This window comes from Salvelinus alpinus, chromosome 8, assembly GCF_045679555.1.
Source record: "Salvelinus alpinus chromosome 8, SLU_Salpinus.1, whole genome shotgun sequence".
Classification (NCBI taxonomy): Eukaryota; Metazoa; Chordata; class Actinopteri; order Salmoniformes; family Salmonidae; genus Salvelinus; species Salvelinus alpinus.
In genome coordinates this window covers 60,925,888-60,942,678 of record NC_092093.1, presented here as the reverse complement: position 1 = coordinate 60,942,678, position 16,791 = coordinate 60,925,888, and the positions used below count along the sequence as shown (strand labels likewise).

The 16,791-nt window shown below is 43.2% G+C and overlaps 1 protein-coding gene across 9 annotated transcripts in view; it reads left to right on the top strand.

Annotated features, from left to right (window-relative positions):
• The window catches only part of LOC139583389 (histone-lysine N-methyltransferase 2C-like), a 225,415-nt gene that overhangs the window by 178,061 nt on the left and 30,563 nt on the right, over nt 1-16,791 (top strand). For 6 of the 9 annotated variants that reach the window (XM_071414413.1, XM_071414415.1, XM_071414419.1 and 3 more), the window contains 6 exons: nt 5,658-5,777; nt 5,915-6,042; nt 9,845-10,109; nt 13,681-13,785; nt 14,420-14,467; nt 16,276-16,413. In XM_071414413.1, coding sequence (XP_071270514.1) covers nt 5,658-5,777; nt 5,915-6,042; nt 9,845-10,109; nt 13,681-13,785; nt 14,420-14,467; nt 16,276-16,413 — 804 coding nt within the window. The remainder of the gene's footprint in view (nt 1-5,657; nt 5,778-5,914; nt 6,043-9,844; nt 10,110-13,680; nt 13,786-14,419; nt 14,468-16,275; nt 16,414-16,791) is intronic. The other 3 variants (XM_071414422.1, XM_071414418.1, XM_071414421.1) reach the window with 2 other exon arrangements.

The window sequence follows — 16,791 nt, the reverse complement described above, 5'->3', positions numbered from 1 at the left end:
TACTGGGAGTAGTAGTAACATGGCTATATACTGGGAGTACCAGGCAGTAACATGGCTATATACTGTAGATAGGGGTAAAGTGATTAGGCAACAGGATAGATAGTAGAAGCAGTGTATGAGTGTGCGTGCTGGGATGTCAGTGTAAGTACAGTGCCTTCAGAAAGTTTTCACACCCCTTGACTTTTTCCACATTTTGTTACAGCCTGAATTTAAAATGGATTATATTGAGATATTTTGTCACAGGCCTACACACAGTACCCCGTAATGACATTAATGGAATTATGTTTTTTAAATATTTTTTTAAACAAATTAATTTAAAAATTATAAGCCTACGGAAGTTCAGTAGTAAAATGTTGCCTATCAAGTCACATAATAAGTTGCATGGACTTACTCTGTGTGCAATAATAGTGTTTAACATGATTTTTGAATGACTACCTCATCTCTGTACCACACACATACAATTCTCTGTAAGGTCCCTCAGTCGAGGAGTGAATTTCTAACACAGATTCAACCACAAAGACCAGGGAGGTTTTCCAATGCCTCGCAAAGGACACCTATTGGTAGATGGGTAAAAAAAGCAGACATTGAATATCCCTTTGAGCATAGTGAAGTTATTCATTATACTTTGGGTGGTGTATCAATACATCCAGTCACTACATAGATACAGGCATCTTTCCGAAATTAGTTGCCGGAGAGGAAGGAAACTGCTCAGGGATTTCACCATGAGCTCAATGGTGAAATCAGTTTAAACCAGTTAGAGTTTAATGGGTGTGATCGTAGAAAACTGTGGATGGATCAACAACATTGTAGTTACTCCACAATACCTACCTAATTGACAAGTGAAAAGAAGGAAACCTGTACAGAATAAAAATATTCCAAAACATGCATCCTGTTTGCAACAAAGCACTAAAGCAATAATTTCACACAAAAAAATGTGGTGAAGCAATTCACTTTTTATCCTGAATACCAAGTGTTATGTTTGGGGTAAATCTAATAGATAACATTACTGAGTAACACTCTCCATATTTTCAAGCATAGTGGTGACTGCATCATGTTATGGGTAGGCTTGTAATCGTTAAGGACTAGGGAGTTTTTCAGGGTAAAAAATAAACGTAAGCACAGGCAAAATTATAGAGGAAAATCTGGTTGTCTGCTTTCCACCAGACACTGGAAGAAGAATTCAGCAGGACAATAACCTAAATCACAAGGCCAAATCTACGCTGGAGTTGCTTACCTAGAAGACGGTGACTGTTCCTGAGTGGCCGAGTTACAGTTTAGTCTTAAATCCGCTTAAATCTATGGCAAGACTTAAATGGTTATCTAGCAATGATCAACAACCAATTTGACCTTTAAGAATTTTATAAGAATAATGGGCAAATATGTTGGGCAAACCTCTGTAATCGCTGCCAAAGTTGATTCTAACATGTGGGGTGTGAATACTTATGTAAATTTGATATTTCTGTATTTCATTTTCACTGAAGTTGCGAAGGTTTCTAAAAAATATGTTTTCACTTTGTCGTTATGGGCTATTGTGTGTGTCAATTTTGAATTCAGGCTGTAACACAACAACATGTGGAGTAAGTCAAGGGGTATGAATACTTTCTGAAGGCACTGTATGTTTGAGTGTGGGTACATTCCAGTGTGTGTGCAGAGTCAGTGCTAGAGTTGGTGCAAAAAATGGTCAATGCAGGTAGTCCAAGTAGTCATTTGATTAGCTATTTAGCAGTACACCACAGGAGGTTGGTGGCAACTTAATGGGGAAGGACGGGCCCGTGGTAATGTCTGGAGCAGAATTAGTGGAATGATATCAAAGACATGGTTTGATGCCATTCCATTTGCTCCGTTCCAGCCATTATTATTAGCCGTCCTCCCCTCAGTGGCCTCCACTACAGTACACAGGCAAACACGTGCAGGAACGCACACACAATATCCAAGGATAAAACGGCCCTAGAATGAAGTGCCTTCAAAATGTCCTGTGCTTGAGCGTTTGATTAACCAAACATTAAAGACTTGTGTGTCTGCACATTTCCCTTAGATGTGAATGTCGGTATAAGTGTTTGTCTGTGCATGTGTGGTATATGTGTTTGCCTGTGTATGTGTATGTCTGGCAGAGAGAGCCACACACACTCGCCCATGTCAAGTAGCTGGGTCTGACAGGGAGGCGGGGCGGGAGGAGAGATGGATGGGGTGGAGAGAGGAGACGACGGCGTGTCTCTCCTGTATGCCAGGTCACTAGTTATGAACCGTCACTTTATTCTACCCTGCTCTGGTGAACAGAGAGAAAGGCAACTGGCTGCAGACATTCTCACAAATAACATACCAGTAGAGCTGGGTGATATGGACAAAAATCCATATCGCAATACATTTTCTCAATTGTCCCATTAACAATCACCCATATGTGACCGACTGGCTCAAATCGGTCTTATGTAGCAAAATTTGAAATTGGGTTTTTTACACTGGATAAAAGTAGAGACTCAGAGCTAGAAAATTATACATCATACACTACAGTTGAGGAACAATGGGAAAGTAATTCTGCTTTGAAAGTTGATAAACTTGTCAACTCACTTTTGAGTTGGCCTTTGAATGCTTTTGTACCTACTGGAGAGCTTTCCTTTGTCTACACTCATTCAGCATGTTCACACCCTCTTAAGCCAGCCCCACCCATCTCTTTTTAAAGAGTCACATGTGAGGTCATGTGCTAAACAGTGAGTAGTGTAGAAAAGATGAAGGCTAAAAGTGGTAAAAGTAGTAGCCTACAATAAGGAAACATCCCTAGGTGAACAGAAAGTGTCCAGATAAAAAATATTTAATGAATATTAGATGACGCTTACCAATACAAACTTGTCTAAAATGATGGGTCATGTGAAAGAAATGCAATAACTCCCAGCCACATCTTGCCAAGTGGATGGGTCTCTACAGAAGGTGTAAACGATACAGACAAATGGTTACTTGCATTGTAGCAATATCAGAAATAGATTGTCAATATAAATAAAATGTACGATATCAGTGATAGATTATATGCATACAATCAGGGGTAAAGTGGCTGAGGAGCAGGATAATTATTTTTTAAATAGCAGCAGCAACATTTGGTGTGTGTGTTAGGAGAGAGTCATTTGAATAGAGGCATTGCAGATAGTGTTGATGACTGGTCTGTCCGAACCATGCATGGACAAGGGAATCTATATTCGGAGAACCTGTTTCTGTACTGCCCTTGACTTTGGCATTGATGTCCATTAGCTGTTCGTCAAAACTCCATGATTATCTCAAAAACATACGTTTGTATAGCTGTGTCCAGTCCAGGTGATGTTTGTACAAGCAGACCGTCTATGGGAGGAAGGATGTCAGTGTTGAAACCTGGAGTCCGAACACTCCTCGACAACACCAGGCTCCAGAGCATCGAAGCTGTAAAACCGGGAAATAACAAACAAAAAATGAGAAGACATTACAACCTTGCACAGTATCAATTCACCTCCCAAGTTTAGATGAGAACAACCTCGTACAATGAAAATGATATTCACCTGAAGTGCTGGTACTGCTTGAACTGTGGCAGGTGTTGTTGCCAGCCATAGCTTTCCACCAGCACCGTACTATCCTCCAGTCCAACCAGCTGTGGGATGTTGACACCTGTCACAGTGCTGTCCTTCACAACGCCAGCAGTCTCAGACAACGTGTTCACTCTGGTCTTTCTGAAGCACTGCTTGACGAGGCCAAAGCACCAGTCGGGGGGGAAAACTTGGTGTGATCAGGAAGTGAAGGTCCAGACTGTGGTGGAGCTTGTGCATGGTCCGCCAGGCACAATACCAGAGCACAAACGTATTAAGATAAGTTAATGAAAATAAAATTACGTAAAACGTAATGTTTTTTTTATGCATCAATATCAGGTAAGTTTCACCTACACATGTGCAGAGCAGCAGCACTGCATAAAGAAATATTATCTTGGAAACTGGAAGTTAAAATGACAACACACAGCTTGACTACACGTACCTCTTATTTTGAGAACATTTTAGAGGCCCCCATCTTCACGGTCTAGAGACATAAACTAGTGAAGACATATGAAATAACACATACGCAATCACATAGTAACCAAGGTAGCCACCCTTTGCCTTGATGACAGCTTTGCACACTCTTGGCATTCTCTCAACCAGCTTCACCTGGAATGCTTTTTCAACAGTCTTGAAGGAGTTCACACATGCTGAGCACTTGTTGGCTGCTTTTCCTTCACTCTGCGGTCCAACTCATCCCAAACAATCTCAATTGGGTTGAGGTCGGGTGATTGTGGAGGCCAGGTCGTCCGATGCAGCACTCCATCACTCTCCTTGTTGGTCAAATAGCCCTTACACAGCCTGGAGGTGTGTTGGGTCATTGTCCTGTTGAAAAACAAATGCTAGTCCCACTAAGTGCAAACCAGATGGGATGTCTTATCGCTGCAAATGCTGTGGTAGCCATGCTGTTTTGATGTCTTCACTATTATTCTACAATGCATAAAATAGTTAAAATATAAACCCTTGAATGAGTAGGTGTGTCCAAACTTTTGACTGGTACTCTATATATAAATTACGTTTTTTTTCCTTAGGCGGGCAGAAAAAACGAAAACGCGGCCCGCCCAATGTTTTCAATGACAGAAAAAGCCCTGCCATGGAATGTTCTCAGAGTAGGATCTTTTTTAGAGGGTTGGTATCCTGGGTACTCTGATCTCAAACGGCTGTTTCCTCTCATGTCCAAACACATAAATCATCTGAAGTCTCCCCTCTTGCTCTGAGGCAGCTTAAGGAATGCTGGAAAGCTCTGTCTGTCTGCTTTCAGACCAAAGGGGCTTTTCTCTCAATACCCAAGCTATCCAGAAATAGGCTCACCTGAAATTCTCCCTTTCTCTATCTCTCCAGTATTGGGTGGGCCGCCTAAGTGTGTTTTTCGAGCTGCCTATGTCCAAACAGTAAAATAAAAGAGTGTCAGTGTAAAAATTGATGTCTAAAACCAGATATAAGGTATCTAGAAAAGATAATGGACCTATATATTTAAATAGCAGATTCTAAAATTACAAAAATTATGCATTCAGGAGTATTTTTATGGCATGGGGCCCCCAATGATTTTGTTATGAGTCAATCAGATAGCATAAGCTATGGCAAAATGTGTAGGTTTGCAAGAAATCTGCTTTAAAACTGGAAGAAGAAAAAACTCAGCCTCATGGCAAAATGTAGAATTGCGGGCATTTTGCTTTGAAACTGCTAAATGTTAACTCCATCACATGAGCACATGAGAAAATGAGCTTTAAAACGGAGACCCCAATTTTATAAAAAAAAAAACTCTTGTTCTCTCGTTCCCTCTCTCTCGTCTAGTGGCTAGGAGCTAGGAGTTTCCCAAACACTCTCACACACACTCACTCTTTCGTTTGTTCTCTCTGTCACACACACTCATGCTCTTTCCCTCTGTTCAACACACAATGATAGTTTCTTTCTGACCCAAACAACCCCCTCCTCCCCACAACCCTCAGGCTCTGTGCGCATAGGTCACTGAATAATGAAGATTCATGTCAAGGATTGGACTGTCAGACCCTCCTCTCATGTTTGACAAAATTAGAGCCCCGGCAACATTAATCAAGTATTTTATTCTACTGCTGAACACTGTCTCATCTCTCCTCCCCTGTGTCTCCCGGCCAGGTATTGGAGGGTTTATGGTCCGCCAGAGAAGCAGGACGGGACAAGGCATAGCCAAACGATCCCTATCCAGGAAAGACTCGACGTGGTCGTTACCTGAGAACCCAATGTGCAAAGAGGAGGGTAAGGACAATGGCACCGTCCCAAAAGTGCAAATCCCACTCATCTGGCACTCCACGCAGAAACAATCACTTAACCCAGTAAGAAGTGGGGTCCCAGAATGTTACTTTGAGGTTGTGACCTCCTGTCGTGTGTTGCAGGGTGGAACGAGACAGAGAGTACTCCAGTGGAGGAGACCCCACCGGTGCCTGAATGTCAGGAGAAAGTCAAGAAAAGATACCGCAAAAAGAAAACCAAACTGGAAGAGGAGTTTCCTTCATACCTGCAGGTGACTTTGTCTCATGTACACTAATGATATCAGTTTTGGTCTACAATGTTCATTTTAATTATGTTATCATACATACACTGTCTTTATAAAGCTATTTATAGGAAAAGGTCACCGGTGAAGTATGCATGAAGTCATCCAATCAGCACAAAGGTGCTAGTGTGGCTACATGATGTCGGTCCAATGCAGCCGTTTTTATCTCAATATCAAATCACAATTATGTACCTTACTCTGATTGTTTTCAATTAAAATGATAAAGAAACAAAAATAGCTTCTTAGCAAGAACAATTTCTCAAGCTATCATTTTGCTAGGACTGTCTGGGAGTGGTCTGAGTGGGGAGGGGAAACTGAAAACTAGCTGTTATTGGCAGAGAGGTTTGGAACTCTCATATTGGTCTATTAACTAATTTACCACCTGGTGATGTCACCAGGCAGGCCAAAACTCCATCCCACTAAAACAGGCTGAACTTTCAGGCTGTCTTTTCAAATAGCTCTTACACTACAAGGGCATTAGCATAATTTTCACAAATGGACAGTTTTATTCCAACCTCATACTGTGTACAAAACATTAGGAACACCTGCTCTTTCCATGACATAGACCAGGTGAAAGCCATTATCCCTTATTGATGTCAGCTGTTAAATCCACCTCAATCAGTATAGATGAAGGGGAGGAGACAGGTTAGAAGTATTTTTAAGCCTTGAGACAATTCAGACAAGGATTGTGTATGTGTGCCATTCAGATGGTGAATAGGCAAGACGAAAGTACCTTTGAACGGGGTATGGTAGTAGGTGCCAAGTGTACTAGTTTGAGTGTCAAGAACTGCAACACTGCTGGATTTGTCACGCTCAACACTTGACCGAGTGTATCAAGAATGGTTCACCATCCAAAGGACAGCCAACTTGACAAAACTGTGGGACGCATTAGAGTCAACATGGGCCAGCATCCCTGTGGAACGCTTTAGGCTGTTCTGAGGACAAAAGGGGGTGCAGCTCAATATTAGGAAGGTGTTCAGTGTATATTAAACACAGGAAAATCATGTTTTTGCCTGCACTGGGCCTTTAATTGTGTTCTGTACCACATTAGAATTGTTAATATTCTATAGGACACCTGCCAAGCACTTAGTAGTAGCAACTTTATTTCCCCACCAGCATAAGTAGTATGCTGCCCCCTTCTAAGATGTATTACCTTCATGATTTACCAAAAAATCCTCGGCGTTTAAATGGCGTCTCGGAGAGATGTTGCCCTCTGTGCCACGCCACGCCTTTAAATGACCCAGTATGCTCAGCATTCGTGGGGGCAACCATGTGTTAAGAGCACCAGCTGTCACTGTAGGCTTTCTTGTACGCTGCGCTTCAAAAATTAAACCTAAAGGTCCTCACCAGAGAAATGACTTTAATCAATTATTTAAATACCCGGCGCATTAGGCTTTTAATGTTTTACCACAGCGGGGAGCATTCACATCGATAGTTTTTGAGCAGTTAAACGTGTTGGAAGTGCAGTTGACTTACTTAAACACATAGCAACCCAACCAGCCTTGCAGGTGATGTGTCGCTGTGTTCAGGCTCTCGGTGTGGTTGTATGTACCCTTGTCTCTGGGTGAGTGTGGGTTTATTAGGGCATTTGAGTTCTATTGGTTTATAGTGAGTGCAGGATCACATCCTATCCAAGACACATTGATTCCTACGGCTGCTAGATTTGACAAAACACTAACACTACCTCACAAACCAGACCCACTACGTCTCCCTCAATGGCCACAGCTCAGACTCTGCTACAGTTATACAGGGTGTACAACACCCTTCACCACCTTGGCCCCCCTTACCTCTCAGACCTTCTCCCCTACCACCCCACACGCGCACCCCGTTCCATCACAGTAGGCCACCTCGTCATCCCCAGGTCCAAGCTTCAGAGCTTCTGTGCTTCAGAGCTTCTGTGACAGGGCCTTCTCCAGGGTTGCTCCTAGGCTCTGGGACTCCCTCTCTCCGGCCATCCGTAACAGAGTCATCACAATCTTTTAGTCCCTCCTAAAGCCCCAACTCTTTGACAGTTAGCTAGCTAACTACATAGCTAGGTGTCATCTAAAATAACACTAATTTTTAAGACAGTTCTTATTTGATTAATGGGGGTCGGACCCATCTATGTGAAGCTAGCCACAATAACGATTAGGCACAATAGTGGACTTTGCGGTTAGCCTTCAATATAAAATTATGGTATAATTCCACTATTTGTATTAATTTGCATCACTGTCAATGACATACTTTTATTTTGAATGTAAACCGCAAATTCCACTATTATGCCTAATCCCTATTGTGGCTAGCTTCACAACACATAAACCGTCCCCTAATTATTATTGTCAACAAGATGCGGGCGTGGAGGTATGATGTTTTCTTTAGAAGAAGCCATGCTGTCGATTGTCTCTTTTCGCTTGCTTCTCAAATGTGGCTCGCGCTGTGTCAGCTGCATGCACAAGTAGCCTGGCTAGCTTACTACCGCCCCCTAGAGAAGACAAGTAGCCTGGCTAGCTTACTACTGCCCCCTAGAGAAGACAAGTAGCCTGGCTAGCTTACTACTGCCCCTTGAGAAGACAAGTAGCCTGGCTAGCTTACTACTGCCCCCTAGAGAAGACAAGTAGCCTGGCTAGCTTACTACTGCCCCCTAGAGAAGACAAGTAGCCTGGCTAGCTTACTACTGCCCCCTAGAGAAGACAAGTTGCCTGGCTAGCTTACTACTGCCCTCTAGAGAAGACAAGTAGCATGGCTAGCTTACTACTACCCCCTAGAGAAGACAAGTAGCCTGGCTAGCTTACTACTGCCCCCTAGAGAAGATTCAGACACATTACTATACAGACTCAATCATCTCGATCCATATATGACGTGAGACACATTTGAAAGAAGAACTGAAAGTAACAAAAATTCTAGTATCGAAATGTTTTTCATGTTCTAGTATCGAAAAAGTACAGACGTTTCTGTATACTGTGCAACACTAGTATATGCAGGTGATTGTTATCAGTGATTCTTGTGTTTCGAGTCAACTTTCTCTTTTTGTGGACCTATGAGTTGACTTGGTGCATCTTGATATGGCTGTGTTTCTCAGTGCCTATGTAACTGGGCTCCTCTCTCTAGAGAGTATTCATGCAACTCTGTAGCCATGTCGCTGTCGCATTAGACCCCTGGTGAATGCTTCCACTGTACACTCCTCACACTTTCTGTATGCGTCTGGGTAACCCTGGAGTCTGGATAACCCTGGGGCCTATAGAGCGCCTATAGAGCGCTGCCATACTGGAGTCTGGATAACCCTGGGGCCTATAGAGCGCTGCCATACTGGAGTCTGGATAACCCTGGGGCCTATAGAGCGCTGCCATACTGGAGTCTGGACCGTTCCTCCTCTGAGGAACTATGTAACAGCAGCTTAGATCTCCAGGGAACCACTATAGGTTTTAGTCCCCGCCACCTAGTGTCTGACTTCAGTCTGCTATTCCCACTCCAACTCAGAAAATTAGCGGGGAGTCCTGAGTCTAATGGAAACCAGTGGGTTAGCAGTAGCATAGCCCGATATGACTTTGGTTCATTAGTGTTCAGCACGCATTTTAATTTCAAATACTGTGTTTGAATTGAGTAATAATGAAATAAATCCTTATTCATTTTCATTTCAATTCAAATCTAGAATTCATAACTTGATCCCACCTTCTGACACGGAGACAATTGTTTCTTTTTTTTGTTGTTGAAAGATAATTATGTTGTGTTTCTGTATGTGTTCTCTCTGTTTTCTGTATTTCATTGACCGTGTGTTTGTGTGGTATGTTACCAGGAGGCCTTCTTCGGGAAGGGGCTGCTGGACAAGAGCAAGCAGAGCAGGCAGGCAGGCCTGGTGACCACGGGGCTCTGTGAGGAGCTGCTGGACAAGTGCAAGCAGAGCAGTCAGGCAGGCCTGGTGACCACGGGGCTCTGTGAGGAGAGCCCAGGGGCCCATGCAGAGACCAAACCCCCCAGCGCCAGCTTCCTGGACCCCTTGTCGGACCCGCTGCTCAGTGCTACCTCCACCACCACACCCATCTACAGCAAAGCAGGACTGCGTATGTTCACATCTCTCTTGCTCCTTATTAAAGATGAAAACGTTCTCTTTATCTGTCACTTTCTCTCATCCCCCCATCATCCTCCACCCTGTCTGTCTTTGGTTCTCTTCTCCACATCCACAATCATTTAAACTCTACTCCAACACGCTATGAACAGCGCTGCAAGTTACATACTAGGAACACACATAGCGACAAGAACACTAGCTAAACAGAAGCTCTAGATTCTCTTTTTTTTTCAGATTGCCTTCTGCGATATTAACTGCAGAGTTTGGTTTTCGATGTTGTTTTCAATAGACACATTCACTTTCATTACAGCCTGTTTGTCTCTAGGGTCATGGAGAACACACTCGTCCACTCTGCTAAATTCCCCCTCTTGTCATTTGTGGCAGAGGGAAGCACAGTAATAACTTGAAAGGTTTGCCTGTTTTGAAGAAATTCACCAGCTTTTAGTTTGACTACGGTCCTTGGAAAGTGTTAATTCTCTTAGATGTTACGGAAAACCGTATACGCATATACAGTGGGGAGAACAAGTATTGGATACACTGCCGATTTTGCAGGTTTTCCTACTTACAAAGCATGTAGAGGTCTGTAATTTTTATCATAGGTACACTTCAACTGTGAGAGACGGAATCTAAAACAAAAATCCAGAAAATCACATTGAATGATTTTTAAGTAATTCATTTGCATTTTATTGCATGACATAAGTATTTGATACATCAGAAAAGCAGAACTTAATATTTGGTACAGAAACCTTTGTTTGCAATTACAGAGATCATACGTTTCCTGTAGTTCTTGACCAGGTTTGCACACACTGCAGCAGGGATTTTGGCCCACTCCTCCATACAGACCTTCTCCAGATCCTTCAGGTTTCAGGGCTGTCGCTGGGCAATACGGACTTTCAGCTCCCTCCAAAGATGTTCTATTGGGTTCAGGTCTGGAGACTGGCTAGGCCACTCCTTAGTTGCCCTGGCTGTGTGTTTCGGGTCGTTGTCATGCTGGAAGACCCAGCCACGACCCATCTTCAATGATCTTACTGAGGGAAGGAGGTTGTTGGCCAAGATCTCGCGATACATGGCCCCATCCATCCTCCCCTCAATACGGTGCAGTCCTATCCCCTTTGCAGAAAAGCATCCCCAAAGAATGATGTTTCCACCTCCATGCTTCACGGTTGGGATGGTGTTCTTGGGGTTGTACTCATCCTTCTTCTTCCTCCAAACACGGCGAGTGGAGTTTAGACCAAAAAGCTCTATTTTTGTCTCATCAGACCACATGACCTTCTCCCATTCCTCTCGATCATCCAGATGGTCATTGGCAAACTTCAGACGAGCCTAGACATGCGCTGGCTTGAGCAGGGGGACCTTGCGTGCGCTGCAGGATTTTAATCCATGACGGCGTAGTGTGTTACTAATGGTTTTCTTTGAGACTGTGGTCCCAGCTCTCTTCAGGTCATTGACCAGGTCCTGCCGTGTAGTTCTGGGCTGATCCCTCACCTTCCTCATGATCATTGATGCCCCACGAGGTGAGATTTTGCATGGAGCCCCAGACCGAGGGTGATTGACCGTCATCTTGAACTTCTTCCATTTTCTAATAATTGCGCCAACAGTTGTTGCCTTCACACCAAGCTGCTTGCCTATTGTCCTGTAGCCCATCCCAGCCTTGTGCAGGTCTACAATTTTATCCCTGATGACACAGCTCTCTGGTCTTGGCCATTGTGGAGAGGTTGAAGTCTGTTTGTTTGAGTGTGTGGACAGGTGTCTTTTAGACAGGTAACGAGTTCAAACAGGTGCAGTTAATACAGGTAATGAGAAGAGAACAGGAAGGATTCTTAAAGAAAAACTAACAGGTCTGTGAGAGCCGGAATTCTTACTGGTTGGTAGGTGATCAAATACTTATGTCATGCAACAAAATGCAAATTCATTACTTTAATTACTCAGCCAAAATCCCTGCTGCAGTGTGTGCAAACCTGGTCAAGAACTACAGGAAACGTATGATCTCTGTAATTGCAAACAAAGGTTTCTGTACCAAATATTAAGTTCTGCTTTTCTGATGTATCAAATACTTATGTCAGGCAATAAAATGCAAAGGAATTACTTAAAAATCATACAATGTGATTTCCTGGATTTTTGTTTTAGATTACGTCTCTCACAGTTGAAGTGTACCTATGATAAAAATTACAGACCTCTACATGCTTTGTAAGTAGGAAAACCTGCAAAATCGGCAGTGTAACAAATACTTGTTCTCCCCACTGTATATACAGTTGAAATCGGAAGTTTACATACACCTTAGCCAAATACATTTAAACTCAGTTTTCCACAATTCCTGACATTTAATCCTCGTAAAAATTCCCTGTCTTAGGTCAGTTAGGATCACCACTTTATTTTAAGAATGTGAAATGTCAGAATAATAGAGAGAATAATTTATTTCAGCTTTTGTTTTCATCACATTCCCAGTGGGTCAGAAGTTTACCGTCATACCACTCAGGAAGGACACGCGTTCTGTCTCCTAGAGATGAACGTACTTCGGTGTGAAAAGTGCAAATCAATCCCAGAACAACAGCAAAGGTCCTTGTGAAGATGTTGGAAGAAACGAGTACAAAAGTATCTATTTCCATAGTAAAACGAGTCCTATATCGATATAACCTGAAAGGCCGCTCAGCAAGTAAGAAGCCACTGCTCCAAAACTGCATTAAAAAGCCAGACTACGGTTTGCAACTGCACATGGGGACAAAGATCGTACTTTTTGGAGAAATGTCCTCTGGTCTGATGAAACAAAAATAGAACTGTTTGGCCATAATGACCATTGTTATGTTTGGAGGAAAAAGGGGGATGCTTGCAAGCCGAAGAACACCATCTCAACCGTGAAGCACTGGGGTGGCAGCATCATGTTGTGGGGGTACTTTGCTGCAGGAGGGACTGGGGCACTTCACAAAATAGATGGCATCATGTGGATGGAAATTATGTGGATATATTGAAGCAACATCTCAAGACATCAGTTAAAGCTTGGTCACAAATGGTTCTTCCAAATGGATAATGACCACAAGCATACTTCCAAAGTTGTGTCAAAATGACTTAAGGACAACAAAGTCAAGGTATTGGAGTGGCCATCACATAGCCCTGACCTCAATCCTATAGAACATTTGTGGGCAGAACTGAAAAAGCGTGTGCGAGCAAGGAGGCCTACAAATCTGACTCAGTTTCACCAGCTCTGTCAGGAGGAAAGGGCCAAAATTCACCTAAGTTATTGTGGAATGCTTGTGGAAGGCTACCTGAAACATTTGACCCAAGTTAAACAATTTAAAGGCAACGCTACCAAATACTAATTGAGTGTATGTAAACTTCTGGCCCACTGGGAATGTGATGAAATATATAAAAGCTGAAATAAATAATTCTCTCTACTATTATTCTGACATTTCACATTCTTAAAATAAAGTGGTGATCCTAACTGACCTAAGACAGGGAATTTTTACGAGTATTAAATGTCAGGAATTGTGAAAAACTGAGTTTAAATGCATTTGGCTAAGGTGTATGTATATAAACTTTCGACTTCAATTGTATATCATCTATATCTCCAGCCAATACCGAGGATCCCTTAGTGGACCTTTCGGAAGTCCTGAGCACGGATGCAGATCTCCTGGGAATGCTGTCGGATGATCTGGTGAAGTCGGGGCACAACTCAGGTAGACCCTACCCTGCCCTCCTCCAAAATGGCTGCCATTTTGGCCACTTCCTTTCTTCTCTGCCCACTCACACACACTATTCTTGTCGCTAGCAAGGTCAACTCCATAAACAAGCACCTGTGGCATTTCTATGTTGCATCTTTACTCATCATTTTGCATTTTCCTTCACTTGTATAGTTTTGGACTTTGAATAATACTCTTGGTTTGCAGTACCTCCTGTCTGTGTCCATTGATTTTGGTTTGCTTTTGAACAGTTTTCTTGAAATGCCCATCTTGATGCCTGCATAATGGAGTGACATAACACACCTCATAGACAATGGTTATTAACAACCAGAACTGGGTTCAAATAATATTTGTTTTCTTTCAAATGTGTTGAGCGTTTGTTAAGAAAAGAAAAACTGTTGGTTACATTGTACCAGACAAGCTCAGTTTAAGTATTTGAAAGGGTTCCGATACTATTTGAACCCAGGCCTGTGTTAGGACTCGTGTCGTGATGGTTGATTTTATGTCACTACTATTACCAAAGTGGTGTAGCATCACAGTGGGCTGCTTCAAGTAAAGTGTTAGCATAGCATTTTATCACACCTGCTTTTCTCCCCCCAGTTTATAATCCTCTGGTTTTGGGTTCCTGTAGGTCTTGATTTATGCCCTTTCCAAGTCGACTGCTCTTCCTCTCCGTTTGGTAAGAGACGTCCTCGGGCCCGTCTGGCCTCTTAGGAGTAGACCTGCCACCCCTCCCCTTCTCCCACTTTTGGGATGCTTTGGGACCCCATCCCCTCTAACACTTTCTACGCTCTCTGCATTTTTTCATGTCCTTCCTTCTCTGCGCTCCCCATTTTCTCACGCTGTAGCACTGTACAGTCTTTTTGACTAACTACTGTGATTTTCCAACCACTCACCAATCTGCATGTCTATTGACCAATCTATGGACTGTTGAGTGATATTCTGTGGAAAAAAAGGGCTGGAGGTGAAAGTGATGAGTTGCTCTTTTAAGTAATGTTGTTTAATACAAATGCCATCACTTTAATGTACTTCAGTTGGTTTCTTCATGAAAAACCTCGGTTATTTACTTGAGTTTTAGCAAAAAGCTGACCACACACACTGCTATAAACTTTTGATTTCATTTGATGTGTTTTAGTGCTCTGTCTCCTCACCCCAGCTGAGTTTGTTGAGTATGGGTTTCAAAGTCTCAACTTCCTCTAGTCATAGAATGTAACAAAGCTTGAACTATAAATGACTCCACGTTTCACACAGTTCAGTCATTCCATGGAGCACTTACCTGAGTAGCAAAGAAAACCTTGCCAGCTTGGGAAATTAGATTTTCTTTTTTCTATGTGGTCTCGAGTTGACATTGTTTCACAATGTATTTCATCTATCCTGTTTTGCAGTGTTGTACAGTGATTTCTTCTTTGTTTTTCACCCTTGTATTTCTCAGACAGATTATTTGAGAACGCCTGAAGGCCCCAAAACAGATAAAACAATGTTTTACCTTTAGCCTTTATTCCTTACCTTCAGCACCATATGCAGTAGCTGCAGTCTCCATGTACTGTGTCTCTTCCCATATATCAAGTTAATTCAAGGTCACAAGCGAAGTATCTTTTCCCGACAAAAATAAATAAAAAAGAAGCAAACTAGTCGAGAGTGCACCACAGTAAAATGTGCGTTGACCTCGGACCCCTCTCTGATGTTGACGACTGAGGTTATGATGATTAATCATTGCAGTCTCCCAGAACTTTTTTCATTGATTAAGCCCTCGTCTATTCTAATGTGGGCAGTATGGGAACTGATTATGGAAGCAGTGTGGCTATTTTTTAAGGGACGGCTGCTCCGCGCCCCTCCCACACCTCTTTCCACACTCAGTCGAGCAGGCAACACAAATGAGTTTGTCGTTATACTTAGAAACTTTTATTACGGGACGACAATGAAGGAAAAAAACAAGCGTTGGGGGGTATATAATGTGAGATCATGGACAGTTTATTTTACCACCATGACATGAAGGATCAGCTCTGTCTTCTCTCTCGCTCCTCTCACTCTCCTCTCTTCTCTCTACTTTCTTCTCTCTCTCGCTCCTCTCTCTCCTCTCTTCTCTCTACTTTCTTCTCTCTCTCGCTCCTCTCTCTCCTCTCTTCTCTCTACTTTCTTCTCTCTCGCTCCTCTCACTCTCCTCTCTCACTCTCCTCTCTACTCTCTCTCGCTCCTCTCGCTCTCCTCTCTCTTCTCGCTCTCCTCTCTACTCTCCTCTCTACTCTCCTCTCTACTCTCCTCTCTCGCTCCTCTCACTCTACTCTCTACTCTCTTCTCTCACTCTTCTCTCACTTTCTCGTCTCTCCTCTCGTCTCTTCTCTCTTTTTCTTCCTCCTCTCCGAAATGGCTCGTGAGGGGGCTAGTGTCGATTTATTTTTGTTACATTAAAGTGGACTGTGGGTGGGTGTGCCCGCGTGTGTGTGTGTGACCACCCTCCCCTCACCATCCTCTTCTGCCATCCGCTAGCTGGTCTGGACATGGACCCCATACCTGATGATCCCACTGGGCCCTGTCAGGGCTCGGCAGGCCAGGGGTCCAGGGCTCTACAGGAAGAGCCTCTGGACGTCATCCTGAGTCCAGAACTGGACAAGATGGTCGCAGATGGTAAGGCGGCCTTGTTGAATTTTGTCTGTCTACCAGAGATCTGTATATAATGACTATATTCTCATGATATACCATTGCTAACAATGGGAGTGGTTGTCCCGAAGGCAGGCGACAGGCTTAGGTTCAAAATAACCCATTGAAACGTATTGGGCTTATTTTGGACAGATTTTGTTGAGAGTGAAACCTCTGGCTTCGCCTCTTCCTCTCTGTGCACACTCGGTGTCATTGGTGAAGAGCAGAGGTTTACATCTCCAGTCCTCCCAGCTCGACATCAGTACATAGATTCAGGGTCGGTTTCCAAGACACGTCTATAAAGCTGGACTAGGCTTAATCTGTGTCTGGGAAACTGGCCCTAAAAGTCAATCATGAGAAATGTCT